The following is a 14235-nucleotide window of genomic DNA, read 5'->3' as shown; positions in this document are numbered from 1 at the left end:
CTCCTTCTACTCGGACCAGGAATAATTCACTTTTCCCCCCAATTAATCTTATACCCTGAGAAAGTGCCAAATAAATTGACTATTTCCAGCAAAACTGGAATAGTACTATATGGTTTCATTACAAACAACAAAACATCGTCTGCATAAAGGGAAATTTTGTTGATAGTATATTCTGTATTGTACCCATAAATTTTGGGGTGAGAACATACAGTCTCCACCAGTGGTTCCAGGGCTAACACAAACAATAAGGGACTTAATGCACAGCCCTGTCTTGTGCCCCTGTACAAACTGAATGGTTCCGAGAGGGTCTGATTAGTTAGTATTTTAGCACTAGGGTTACTGTACAGTAGCTTAATCCAAGTTATAAATTTGTCTGCCATTCCAAATGTTTTCAAAACCTCATAGAGGTATTGCTATTCCACTTGGTCGAATGCTTTCTCAGCATCTAAACTTAATATTATAAGGTCTTCCTTTGGATGTCTTGGGGAATGCATTATATTAAGAAGGCGCCTGATGTTATGGAAAGAATTCCTTTTAGGGAATAACCCTGTTTGATCTGAGTATACCAACTTATTTATCTGCTGACTGAGTCTCCTTGCCAGCTTTTTAGCCAAAATTTTCTGATCCGAATTTAGCAGTGAAATCGGTCTATAAGATCCTACCTCCTCTGGGTCTTTGTCCTTCTTCAGAATAAGCGTGATAATGTTCAGGGTTTGGGGTAACCTGCCAGTATCAAACGACTTTCTATACATCCTTACCATATAAGGTGTAATAAGTCACTAAACTTCTTATAAAACTCATTACCTATTCCATCCGAACCTGGACTCTTGCCATTTTTCAGGGATCTTATCGTTCTTACTATTTTGCCATTTGTAATCTCTGCTTCCAAAGCCTGACACTTTGTCAGATTGAGTGAAGGTAGCCTACAAGTGTCCAGAAATGTGTGCACGCTCCCCATCAATACATCAGATTGAGATGTATATAATTTTTCATAATACTGATGGAACTTTTGTGTGACATCAACCCGAGTCTGATTTAATTTTATGAATGGCCTGATCACTTTCCAATTTGCGTAGCTGTCTTGCCAGCAACTTGTGCGGTCTATCACCAAATTGAAAGAAATTCTGTTTTGTAAACATGAAGGCTCTGCACACCCTTTCTGAGAGCATTTGGTTCAGTTTGTGTTTTAATGCTGAAACTCTGTTGTATTTTTCAGCGGATGGTTGTCGCTCATTCTCCGTGTCTAGTTTACCTATTTGTTCTGCTCTACTATGTTTCTTTAGGGAAGACTGAAAAGAAATTATACATCCTCTAACATAAGCTTTAAATGTTTCCCATAGTAGTCCTGGGGGTGCTTCACTATTATCATTTGACTCAAAAACAATAAAATTTGTGATTCTAAATACTCACAAAATTTTGGGTTTGAGCATTAAACCTCCAATTTCTATGTATTTGCGTCGATTCACCCAGCTCCAGTGAAAAAGTAACAGGGCTGTGGTCTGAGATGACAATATTATGATATTTTACGTTATCGACTTGTGGCAGTATTTTGCCAACAAGGAGGAAATAGTCAATCCTAGTATATACATTATGAACTCTAGAGTGGAATGAATACTCTCTCCCTGTAGGGTTGAATAGTCTCCATATCTCACACAGATTCATATTGTCTATATTTGTTTTCAGCAGGTTACTTGTCTTTGATGGTAAGTGCCCTCTGATTGGAAGATCTGTCTAAATATGTATCCAGAACAAAATTAAAATCCCCTCCAATAATCAGGTTAGTGCTGGAGACCTCTGGTATCAATCCTAGAACTTGTCTAAAAAATTCCGGGTCATCCCAGTTTGGTCCGTAGATATTCAGTAAGGTAACTGGTGTAGATTGTATTTCCCCAGTAACTATAACATATCTCCCATCCTCGTCCGCTATTGTTGTTAGGTGATGAAATGGAACGTTTCTGCAAATTATTATTGCCACACCCCTAGATTTCATTGGAAACTTAGAGGAATATATTTGGCCTATCCACTTGCCCCTAACTTTACAGTGAGCTTCATTCTTCAAATGTGTTTCCTGCAAGAAGATCACATCGGCCTGTAGCAACTTTAGGTGAGACAGCGCTTTACCCCTTTTCACCGGCTCATTAATCCCATTTACATTCTAGGAACAAAAAGTAATGCGATTTCTTGTCCCCTGACCTCCTACCATCTCAGTATTTAACATCTGTATGATAATGTTTTTGATCTGTTCTGGATCTTGTAAATCTATTAGTCATTAGAAATGAATGGATCCTAAACAGCACTCCCTTACCCCTGTCCCTCCCTCCCCCCACAAACCCCCATCACCCTTGAAAGCTTGAAATAACCAACAAAAAAACCATATCTCCATACACAAATACACCTAGTCAAAACTCTAGGAATAACTTCTTGATCTTTAACACTTGTCTGAACCAATTTAGTAGCTCCCCAATTATATAGATGATCACAAAGCCAAATCTGGCATCAGAATGGAAAAAACCGAGAAAAACTAGCAAACAGAGATTATCGAGATGTTAAAGTAAGTGTGATTCTCAAAGCTATAACTTACTCTAGCACCATTAACACCATACTCCTCATACAACACCAGTTTAGACCAACTCCTATTTCTATCTGTGCACTCATAGGGCCTTCATCCGACATAGGACAATCCAAATATAACTCAAAGAATCCTGTTTTCTACAGGGATTAGAGGCAGCGCCTCATTAATGTTTGAAACGTTCACAATTTCCTACTGTGGAGTTTTACTTGGGGCATCTTCATTCTGTAAGGGGTTTCTTCTCACTGTGCACAGTCACTTCTCAACATTTCCCAAATGACATTCCGCATACTGGCGAGCTTCTTCTGGATCTGTAACCACCACCTTGGTTCCATTAATTGTCACTTGTAGCTTTGCGGGATAGAGGAGGCCAAACTTGACTCCAGGTCTATCCTGCAGCAACCTCCTGACCGGTGTGAAAGCCGCACGTTGTTTAGCCACCGTGGATGGAAGGTCTCTGAAGATCTGAAGCCTTTGTCCGTGATATTGTATATTCTTGGTACCTATCGCCTTCTGCATTATATCTTCAAATACATGGCAATAATGGATCCTCACGATCAGGTGTCGCAGCGCCTCGTCGTCCCCTGGGAGCTTCTGAAGTGCTCTATGTGCTCGGTCTATCACTGGAGCTTCTTCCAGGTTTAGAGCTTATTTTAGCATCTGTGCCACGAAATCTCTTGTCTTCTGCCCATTTTCCTTCCCTTCCTGTAGGCCCGCAATTCTCAGATTTTGTCGTTTCGAACGTCCCTCTAAATCCAGGCATTTTTCAGAAGGTTGTTCAACTTGCCCACAAAGTCGCTTCACCTTGCTTTCCAGCTCCACAACTATGTCTGAAGCTCCATTAGCCGACTCTGCTATCTCTTTGATCTTGTGTATTCAACTGGGCTTTCAATGCGATAATCGCAGCATCATTTTCTGCTTTCAACGAAGCAATTTCCCTTCTCAAAGAGACTGCTACCTCTGCAACTTTTTCTTCAATTTTCTTACAGATGTCTGACTTCATCGTAGTTAGCTCTGCATGTATTGACTCTATGACCACCAATACCGCATTGTTGTCCGTACCCTGTGACGTGGCTCCATGTGGCCCTCACTCGTGAGCTCTGAGGAGTCAATTTGGCCTGTTTCTTTGTTCGTCTCTGCCTTAGTTGTTCCTCTTCTTGGCATTTTGTAGTGCAGTCCTTCACTCTTTCTCCTTCTGGTATGCATTGAAGAGCACTTTCCCTTCGTTTCCCACACTAAACCTCAAATTGACTTTGTGTAAATGAAGTTTTAATATCAAATCTGCCGGAGCTACTTGCTCATGGCTCAACAGCTCAAGGGTAAATTCTTCAGCAGAATTGAAATGTAGTTCAATTAAATACTGCAAAATCAAGGGCAAATTCTTTAAAGCATATGTGCGTTAAGTAAAACTTTCTAACCACGAAATGCTGAAAAGAAACTGAAGCCATTTGAAATGCTGAAATAGCCAAATAGGGAAGATCAAAAATAACGGATTAAAACTTTTGTCCGAAACCGTAGTTCACTGGGAGAAAGTAAAGGGTAGTGGTTGAAAGTAAAGAGTAGTGGTTGACAGTTTTAATAACAGAGGGCACAGCACTGTGGTTCACTAGCCATCATGTTTAATCATCCCCCATTGTCAGCTTCCACCACAGTATTCCCAAGGAATTGCACCCTTGATGGCTGAGCTTCACTCAGCTGAAACCCAGTCCTCTTCACTATCTTAAGCAATTCACTGGTATTCACGATGTAGTGCACTGTGTTTGGTGCTCACAGTATGGTTTGAGCCTCACTGAGGAAACCAACATAGACTGTGAGAGAGCTCTGCAGAACATCCTCATTCAGTTTCGAAGGATGGCCTTAAACTTGCAGTTGTCTGTTACTCAATTCTTCATTCCACTCCTCTTCCTTTCTATTTGTCTTTGATCTTTGGAACTGCAGCAACAGTCTAATGACAACTTGAAGAAAAGGATGTGATCCTTCAACTAGCCATTGGGTCTAAACAATAAGAGCTTCCCGGACCATTTTGAGATAAAGAAGGAGATGGTGTAAGGTCACTGAAGAACATTAAGGTTGATAAGTCCCTAGGGCTTAATGGAATACACCCCAGGTTTGAGAGAGACAAGAGATGAAATTGTTGGGGCTTTGACCAGAATCTGTGCCCTCTCTAACCATATGTGAAGTCCCAGAGGACTGGAGAGTAGCTAATGGTGTTCTGTTACTCAAGAAGGGAAACGGGGATAATCCTGGAAACTATGTACTGGTCAGTCTCATATCAGTGGTGTGGAATGTACTGGAGAGGATTCTTAGGGATAGGATTTATGAGCATTTAGAAAGCTATGGCCTAATTAACAACAGTCGGCAAGTGTCATCTTTACTAATTTGATTGAGATTTTTGAGAAAGCAACAAAGGTAATTGATGAAGCAGAGCTGTGCACTTTGTCCAAAAGGATTTTAGTAAGGCATTTGACAAGGTCTCTTAAGGGAGGCTCATCCAGAAAATTAAGATGCCTGGAATCCATTCGTCATTTGGATTCAGAATTGGCTTGTCTGTAGAAGACGAGAATGTTTGATCGGACTCATGACCCTCCAGCCTAAATCATGTTCTGTTCCTTTGGCCTCTTTAAGAAGGGAGGAAGGCAAAAGAAAGGTCAGTTAGCTTAACCTCAGTGGTTGGTAAAGTGTTGGGAGTCAACTATGAAGGATGAGATTTTAGTGTACTTGGAGAATATTGATAAAATAAGTCAAAGTCCACATGATTTCTGTGAAGGGAAATTTTGCCTGACAAATCTGATAGAGTTCTTTGAGGAAGTAACAAGCAGGGTGGACAAGAGAGAGGCAATGGATGTCATTTACTTAGATTTTTAGAAGGCACTTGATCGGGTGCCACACAGGAGGCTGCTTAACAAGATAAAATCCCTTGGTGTTACAGGAAAGATACTGGCATGGATAGAGGAATAGCTGACAGGCAGGAGGAAGTGAATGGGAATAAAGGGGGCCTTTTCTGGTTGGCTGCCAGTGATTAGTGGTGTTCCTCAGGGGTCAGTATTGGGACCGCTACTTTTCACATTGTTTGTTAATGGAATTGATGGCTTTGTTGCAAAAGTTGCAACGATATGAAGATAGGTGGAGGGGTAGGTAGTGTGAGGAAGCAATGTGATTGCAGCAGGACTTAGACAAATAGGAAGAATGGACAAAAAAGTGCAGATGGAACAGTGTTGAGAAATGTACGATAATGCATTTTGGTGAAAGGAACAACAGTGTGGACAATTATCTAAACGGGGAGAATGTTCAAACATCAGAGGTGCAGGGGGACTTGAGTCCTCGTCCAAGACTCCCAGAAGGTTAATTTACTGGTTGAGTCTGTGGTAAAAAAGGCAAGTGCAATGTTGGCATTTATTTCAAGGGGAATAGAATATAAAAGCGATGAGATAATGCTGAAGCTTTATAAGACACTAGTCAGGCCGCACTTGGAGTATTGTCAACAGTTTTGGGCCCCGTATCTCAGAAAGGATGTGTTGTCATTGGATAGAGTCTAGAAGAGGTTGACTAGGATAATTCCAGGAATGAAGGGGTTAATGTATGAATATCATTTGGGATTTTTTGGCCTGTACTCTTTGGAATTTAGAAGAATGCATGGGATCTTACTGAAACATACGGAATGTTGAAAGGACTAGATATGGTGGATGTGGAGAGGATGTATCCAGAGCTGGAGGGCACAACCTCAGAATTCAGGGGTGACCTTTTAGAACAGAGGTAAGGAGAATTTTTTTTTTTAGCCAAAGAGTCAGGAATCTGGAATGCTCTGCCACAGACACAGTGGAGGCCAAGACCTCTGTTTCCCTTCGCCCTGAAACTGTGGTTAACCCCCCTTCCCCACACCCCGTGCAGCACTAGCAAACCTTCCTGCTAGGATATTAGGCTCATTCCAATTCAGGTGCAAACCACCCCTTCTGTACAGGTCCCACCTTCCCTGGAAGAGAGCATAATGATCCAAAAATCTGACTCCTTCCCTCCTACACGAACGCCTTAGCCAAGTGGTAAACTGTATAATCTTCCTATTTTTGGGCTCAGCAGCACGTGACATGGGTAGCAATTCTGAAATCATAACTCTTAGTGGTCCTGTCCTTTAACTTAGCACCAAACTCCTGAACTCACTTTGCAGAATCTGGTCACTCTGTCATTTGGACCTCCATGGATCACAACCTCTGGCTGCTCACCCTCCTACTTAAGAATGCTGAGGACTTGATCTGAGATGTCCTGAACCTTGGCACCTGGGAGGCAACATATCATCTGGGAATGTCGTCCTTGTCCATAGAACCTCTTTTCTGTTCCCCTAACTAACGAATTCCCTATCACCACAGCTCACCTCTTCTCCCCACTTCCCTTCTTAGTCAGACTCAGTGCCAGAGACCTGACCGCTGTGACTTTCCTCTGCTAGGTCATCCTCCCTGACAGTATCCAAAGTGATCTATTTGTCGATGAAGGGGATAACCACAGTGGTACTCTGCACTGGCTGTTTAACTCCTTTCCCCTTCATGACTGAGTTCTGTGTCCTGCACCTTGGGTGTAACCACCTCTCTATATGTCCCATCTATCATCCCATCAGCCTCCAGAATGATCCGGAGTTCATCCAGCTACAACTACAGCTCCAGCTCCTTAACACAGAGCGTTAGAAGCTGTAGTTGGGTGCACTTCTCGGAGCTGTAGTCATCAGGGCCACTGGCTATCTCCCTGCCTTCCCACATCCCACAAGAGGAGCATTCAACTACCCTACTGTTCTAACTGAGCAAATATAGAGAAGAAAAAACAATAAATGAACTGTGAGAAAAGGAAGCAACACACATCAAAGTTGCTGGTGAACGTTCACCAGCAACTTTGATTTGTGTTGCTTCAAATTCCAGCATCTGCAGAATTCGTGTTTGTGAGAAAAGGAATCTACTTACAGCTTTTCACTTTCTGTCACTCAAGCCTCTTCCTTGCTGAAGCCTCTAAGAGCTGAAGGTTCAAAAATCCCACTATTTCTCTGTCCACTCCAACAATGGCTGCTGCATTTGCCCCTGCCTTATTTTAACCAGTAAATCCTGAATACTGATTGGATGCTGCTCAAAACATCGAACTGCTGCGTGTTGCTGCCTTTTCTACTCAATTTGCTGAGTGAGCTATGTCTTCTCACACTTTAGATCTCCAATTGGCCACTGCTCAAAACACCTAATGGCCACAAGTCAACAGGCCCCAGAATCTCTGTAGCGTCGGCATAGAGGGCTTCAAGGATTAGTTTCTTGACCATCTTTGTTCTGGTACTCAGATGACGCAGGTCAAAAAGTCCCTCCAGTCTGTACTTCACGTTTGAGGTACACCACATTTGAGGTCTTTGATTGCCTGGTTCAGCATATGTGAAGACCAGGTTGAACAACACAGGGCCAACAGACACCCTTTGTCTGTTTGAAATATTGAATGGCTCTGAGATGTCACCGTTTGAGAGGACTTGGCCAGTCATATTGTCACGAAAAGGCAAATGAGGTTGACGAATTTGCGTCCAGTTTTGACAGGATTGCTCAGAGCACCTCTGCTTTTGCTGTATCAAACATTTCAGTTCGATCTATAAAGACGATGCACAGGTCTAGGTTCTGCTTAATGCTTTTTTTCTTGAACATGGTGAACTATGAAGATCATGTTGATGGTGCTGTGACCCAGATGAAAACCATGCTATGTCTCTGGAATATTCTTTTCTGCATGTTGGTAATTGGGCAATTGAAGATTACACGAGCCAGGATCTTTCCAGCTACTGACAGGAGAGAATTGCTGTGGTAGTTATCTTTATTCTTTGTTGCCTTTATTCTTAAAGGGTTGGATTGCCTGATTAGGGTTGGAATTAAACAGGGTGGGCGAAGAGTGTTATACTTCTCCTCTTGGTGAGGCAGAAGTTTAATGGAATTGGAGCCATGGCAGTGTGCTGTGTGTTGCTAACTAACTTTCCTCCATTTGTGAATAGCGAGGCAGCAAGGTGACGTGCAGTTCATCTGAAGGAATGGTCTACCTCTTCAACTGGGATGGATTTGGGGCAACCAGTGATCGATTCTCAGTGCAGAGAGAATCCATTGACTGTGTCGTGCCTATCACAGATAACATTCTTTGTACAGCTTCCATGGATGGAGTCATCAGGTGAGAAAGCATGTTGGTTACTGTTTATATTTTCCATCCTACCCACTCCCATCAACTCTGCACCTGGGCCATTGCATCCTTCCTGCCACATACTGAGCAGTGTTACGCCCACCAGAAAGTTAAAGGCATAGGAGTATATGGACTAGGAGCAGGAGTAAATTCTACTATTTATTAAAGAAAAATTAACTTTATTTGTCACATATATATTGAAACATACTCACAACACGCTGGAGGAACTCAGCAGGTCGGGCAGCATCCGTGGAAACAATCAGTCGACGTTTCGGGCTGGAACCCTTCGTCAGGACTGTAGAGGGAAGGGGCAGATGTCCTATAAAGAAGGCAGGGGGAGGGTAGGAAGGAGAAGGCTGGTAGGTTCCAGGTGAAAAACCAGTAAGGTGAAAGATAAAGGGGTGGGGGAGGGGAAGCAGGGAGGGGATAGGCAGGAAAGGTGAAGAAGGAATAGGGGAGAACACAATGGATAGTAGAAGGAGGCAGAACCATGAGAGAGGTGATAGGCAGCTGGGGAAGGGGGCAGAGTGAAATAGGGATAGAGGAAGAGAGGGGGAGGGAATTACCGGAAGCTGGAGAATTCTATGTTCATACCAAGGGACTGGAGACTACCTAGTCGATATATGAGGTGTTGCTCCTCCAACCTGCGTTTAGCCTCATCATGGCAGTAGAGGAGGCCATGTATGGACATATCTGAATGGGAAGCAGAGTTGAAGTGGGTGGCTACTGGGAGATCCTGTCTGTTGTGGCGGACGGAGCGGAGGTGCTCGATGAAGCAGTCCCCCAGTCTGCATCAGGTTTCACCGATGTAGAGGAGGCCGCACCGGGAGCACCGGATGCAATAGATGACCCCAACAGACTCACAAGTGAAGTGTTGCCTCACCTGGAAGGACTGTTTGGGGCCCTGAATGGTGGCAAGAGAGGAGGTGTAGCACTTACGCTTACAGGGATAAGTGCCGGGTGGGAGATCCATGGGGAGGGACCGATCCCTGCAGAAAGCGGAGAGGGGTGGAGAGGGAAAGACGTGCTTAGTGGTGGGTCCTGTTGAAGGTGGCGGAAGTTGCAGAGGACAATGTGCTGGATCGGAGGCTGGTGGAGTGGTAGGTGAGGACAAGGGGAACTCTGTCCCTGTTGTGGTGGCGGGAGGATGGGGTGAGGGCCGAAGTGCGGGAAATGGAGGAGATGCGGGTGAGGGCATCATTGATGACGGCAGAAGGAAAGCAGAGTATTTTGTGTTTACATTGAAACATACTTACTTTTTGCACTGTACATGCTCTTTTTGGGCGACATTTCCCCTTTCTAAGCTCTTGTACCTAAGCTCTTGCTGCCCATCTTTTTGTTTCTTTGTAGTTTACTCTCATTTTCTATTTTGTCATCCTTGTTGAATCTAAAATATTCTAATTTCTCAAACTTGCTTTTTCTGTGAACATTATAAACCTTTCCTTTAATATTATCTAGTTTCTGTATAACCTTTGGTTGTACCACTTTTCCTGATGTGTCTTGTGCCTTCAAGGATATGTATTGCAAATCATGCATTATGTATTTAAATACCAGCCATTAATGTAATTTTCTAGTCTTCCCCAACTAGTCTGCATACTTCCAGTTTCTTTCAGTCAGATTGGAAACCATGGTTTTATATTCAGCAATATTACTTTAAAATTCAATGTTAAGTAGGATGGTCACTCTTTCTTAGGGGCCACATTACAGCTAGATTATTAATTAGAACTTTCTTATTACACAGTGCTGAATCTGGGTTAGCCTGTTGCTTCCTCAGCAAACTGATCTAGAAATCCTTCTTGTATGCATTCCACAAACTCGTCCTCAGTCGTGTAGTACTAGTTTGATTTGCCTGGTCAGGTAGATTAAACCAAACATGATGACTAGAGTTAGTCCTGATGAAGGGTCCCGGCCTGAAACGTCGACTGTACCTCTTCCTAGAGATGCTGCCTGGCCTGCTGTGTTCACCAGCAACTTTGATGTGTGTTGCTTGAATTTCCAGCATCTGCAGAATTCCTGTTGTTTATGATTACTATACTGTCCTTTTTCTGTATAGGTCAGCATGTAATCTAAAGACTAATAAAGTAATAAAGATTACTGTCTTTTGAGATTCTGTTTTTTTTAAATCTAATTGCAGCACTTTATTCCTTCTAACTATGGCATTGATACCAATGTTCCATAAACTCTGGCTGTTCACATTCCTTTTCGGGTACTCCTCAGCTGTTTTGTTATGCCCTTGATCCTGTCACCAGTGATGTGACACAGCAGTCTGGAGTTAAGACTATAGTCAAAGAAACTACAGTCTTTCCTCCTAAATACTGAATCCTTGATCATTCTTCCTCTCCTCTTGTGCTGATCCTCACCAAATTACAATGAGGATTAGAGGGGATATCTTCATTATAACATCTTCATTCAGTCCAGGTTTTAGGAAGAATCTCGGATGGAATAATACTTGTAATCATGCCTGGGACATGAGTAACATGCATGTTTTTGTTCCTCCCAGGGCCGTAAACATTCTTCCCAATCGTGTGATCGGGAGTGTGGGACAGCACCCTGGGGAGTCTATCGAGCAGATTGCCAAGTCCAGAGAGGGCCATTTTCTTGCCAGCTGTGCCCATGACCAGAAGGTGAAATTTTGGGATGTTTCTAATCTGCATTCAGTCATTGTTGATGACTACAGGAAACGGAAGAAGTATGGGAAGCTGAAATCATTAAGCAAAAAAGCGTTTGGCTATGGGCCTGGAAGTGACTTCTTTGCTGATCTCGCAGAGGGAAATATAGAGGTTGAAGAAAACAGCAGTAAGAGCGATGAAATTCTTGAAGAACAGTAGGTATGGCTTTCCCATGCCATGATCTCCTTCAAGCCGTGAGAGGATTATGTTACTGCTTGTGCAGCAAAAGGCTCATCTTCCAGTCAACTTGTGCATATTGTTCAATTGAGAGGATCAGAGTTTCATCCTTTAAAAGTAGAGTCTATTTCTTTCCTTTTTTAGCAGCCTCTGAAGAGACTTTCATTTGTAAGGTTGTGTTGTTGAACTGAGAATGGAATTGGGGCATGATTCTGACTCCAGAATCTGTGCCTGACTTCCCCCAGCTCAAACTGCCTTTTAAATGGACAAAAGAGGTAAGGCAGCTGGTAACTTTGATTTATTTTTTCTCCACAAGGACCTAATTATATATTGAGACCTCAATCAAATTAGTTCAATGGACTATTAATCCAACATTTCATAATCAGATAAGACTGAAAAGTCAGTTGAGTTATTATCATATGCACAAGTACTTGTATGCACAGGTGCATTGGAAAGAAATATTTGTTATGTGCTTGCGATGCATCTGCGTCAGACTTGCAACATTCTCAAGGAAAACAGAAATGTTGTGGATCTGATGCTTCGTCTCTGTGATGCTGCTGCAAGTGTTTTTCCAAGACTAATATCTAAAAGGTTAAACGATGGGTTGTAGACCTGGTTTCCAGTGATGGGTCAGGCCTGAGCTGTCGTATTGTCTAGTTAGTAAACGGGCAATGCTTAATCTTGCATGCTGGTAAGTACTGGGTCTGTATCCATGTAGGGAAACTTGGATACAGAGCACATGTCTGGGCAAATGGAGAAACACAGCATGCCACAAACAGTGGAAAACCTGGAATTTTGGATCTAGGAATCAAAATGCAGAAGTGCCATTACCAGTGACGCCATAGATTGAAACATCTGTATGAGCAATAGTATCCAGAGGAAGAAAGTTTCATTCTGTTGGTCTGCACTGATTTTTATCATGTACTTCTGTCTGATTAAAGGATTTTATAAATTCTGTGAATATTTGTGTAAAAAGTGTGAGGAAATGAAATTTTGTAAATGTGGAAAAAATGTGGCAGCAGATTTGCAGACAGAAAACAGCAAAGGCTGATTATCTATGCTTATGCAATGTCTCTTTATCAAAATACACAGCATCCATACGTGCGGTGAGTGAATTAATGGCAGGTAGTAATGGATGGAACAGAGATCTAGTTGCCAAGTGATCCCAGGTAGGAAATTAAGTATTCCAGGCTACTACAGGCACGATAAGGAAGAGTCTTGCTTCAAAAAAATCAGGAGTGGAATCGGAGCTAAGGAACAGCAAAGGGTGTGAAATATTGGAGATTTTCTATAGGCCCAAAAACTGTTCCCACATATTGTTAAGGAACAGATGTAACCTTGCCATGACAGAGTGTGAGCCCTCATCTGCCCACTTCTATATCAGCCCCCCCATCCATTCAATGCACTCAATCTACCCTGCACTTCGCCCTCATCTCCACTTGCTCCCTATCCTGAACTCCTTCTGCCTGTATTTTCCCTCTCCAACATCTTACATAACACTCAAGAGACTCCCATGCATCTTGTGTGGGCTCTGTAAACATGACTGGTCATCATGTGTCCACTCCCCCTCAGGATAGTTCCAGGGAGGTATTGTTGAAACGTGGGGAGTGATTACACACTGGATCATAAGTCCCTGGAGGAAAATGGATCTGAATCTGATGGTAAGGTTATAATTTGACACACAAGTTTATCCACCCTCAAAAGAGAGTCACTTTCATTTGGCTTTGTCATGGAGACTTTGAAATAAGTTAGCTGTTAGTTTGCCCTATTCACCTGCCAGGAGAGCTGGATGCCAGGCAGCAAGCCACCAATAACATGCAAACCCCAGCCCTCACATCGTTCTTGCCCCACCATTCAGATGCACAATCTTCTTTCCCTCCACCCTGTTCTCCCTTGCCTCATAACCACACATCCAATGTTTATTGCTGAGGTGGGTGACGGGAGAGTTGGGTGAAGAATAGGAATAATAGAGGGTCACACCGCTTTACAGATCAAGCTCCAGGTGTCTGTTAGCAGCTTCAATGTAGGATGAGGACTGTACTTGCACCCAATGATTGTATGGCAAAGTACCTTTACCAGTTGAGCACAATATAGGCCTCTGACAGTAAAGCCCTCCCATCTGCCTCACAAATCTTCTGTGGTGTTTTCTGAACCATTGATTATTCCTAGTTTGGACCATAGATATTCTCCTATGTTACTTAATTCTAGTGTTTTCATCCCTTCCCAAAGCCGCCCCCCATCCCCAACAAGTGCAATCTCAGTATTGCTCCCTCCTCACGTCTCCACTTATGCCCTTTACACCGTGCCTCTGCAGGCCTGCCCCTACATCTCTTCCACCTCCTCCCCCACCCCGTGTCCAAAGAAAGCATATGAGGAGTTGGCAATGTCACTGCAACTCCCCTTATGCTCCCCCAAGTCCTCGTCGCCTGTTGTTCCCTGTAACTCCATCCCTTACTAAAGTCCCCTTGGCCCCAACGAGTGCACTCTCAGTACCCCCCCCCCATTTCCCCATCATACCACGTCTTTCACTCACCCCCCCCTCCAGGTTTCCCCATTTGCCCCTCACCCGTCTCTTTCACCCCCTTGTCTCCCCATTTGCCCCTCACACCACGTCTCTTTCACCTCACCCCCCCATCTCCCTATTTGCCC

At 43.3% G+C, this 14235-nt stretch overlaps 1 protein-coding gene across 1 annotated transcript in view; it reads left to right on the top strand.

Annotated features, from left to right (window-relative positions):
- The window catches only part of wdr55 (WD repeat domain 55), a 55837-nt gene extending 43290 nt beyond the window's left edge, over positions 1-12547 (top strand). The window contains exons 7-8 of the mRNA XM_072244099.1: positions 8562-8731; positions 11241-12547. Of these exons, the coding sequence (XP_072100200.1) occupies positions 8562-8731; positions 11241-11568 (498 nt within the window). The 3' untranslated portion in view covers positions 11569-12547. The remainder of the gene's footprint in view (positions 1-8561; positions 8732-11240) is intronic.
- The last annotated feature ends 1688 nt before the right edge of the window (positions 12548-14235 follow it).

This window comes from Mobula birostris, chromosome 26 (genome assembly GCF_030028105.1).
Source record: "Mobula birostris isolate sMobBir1 chromosome 26, sMobBir1.hap1, whole genome shotgun sequence".
NCBI lineage: Eukaryota > Metazoa > Chordata > Chondrichthyes > Myliobatiformes > Myliobatidae > Mobula > Mobula birostris.
The sequence above is the reverse complement of the archived record's forward strand: the minus strand, read 5'-3'. Positions and strand labels throughout refer to the sequence as shown.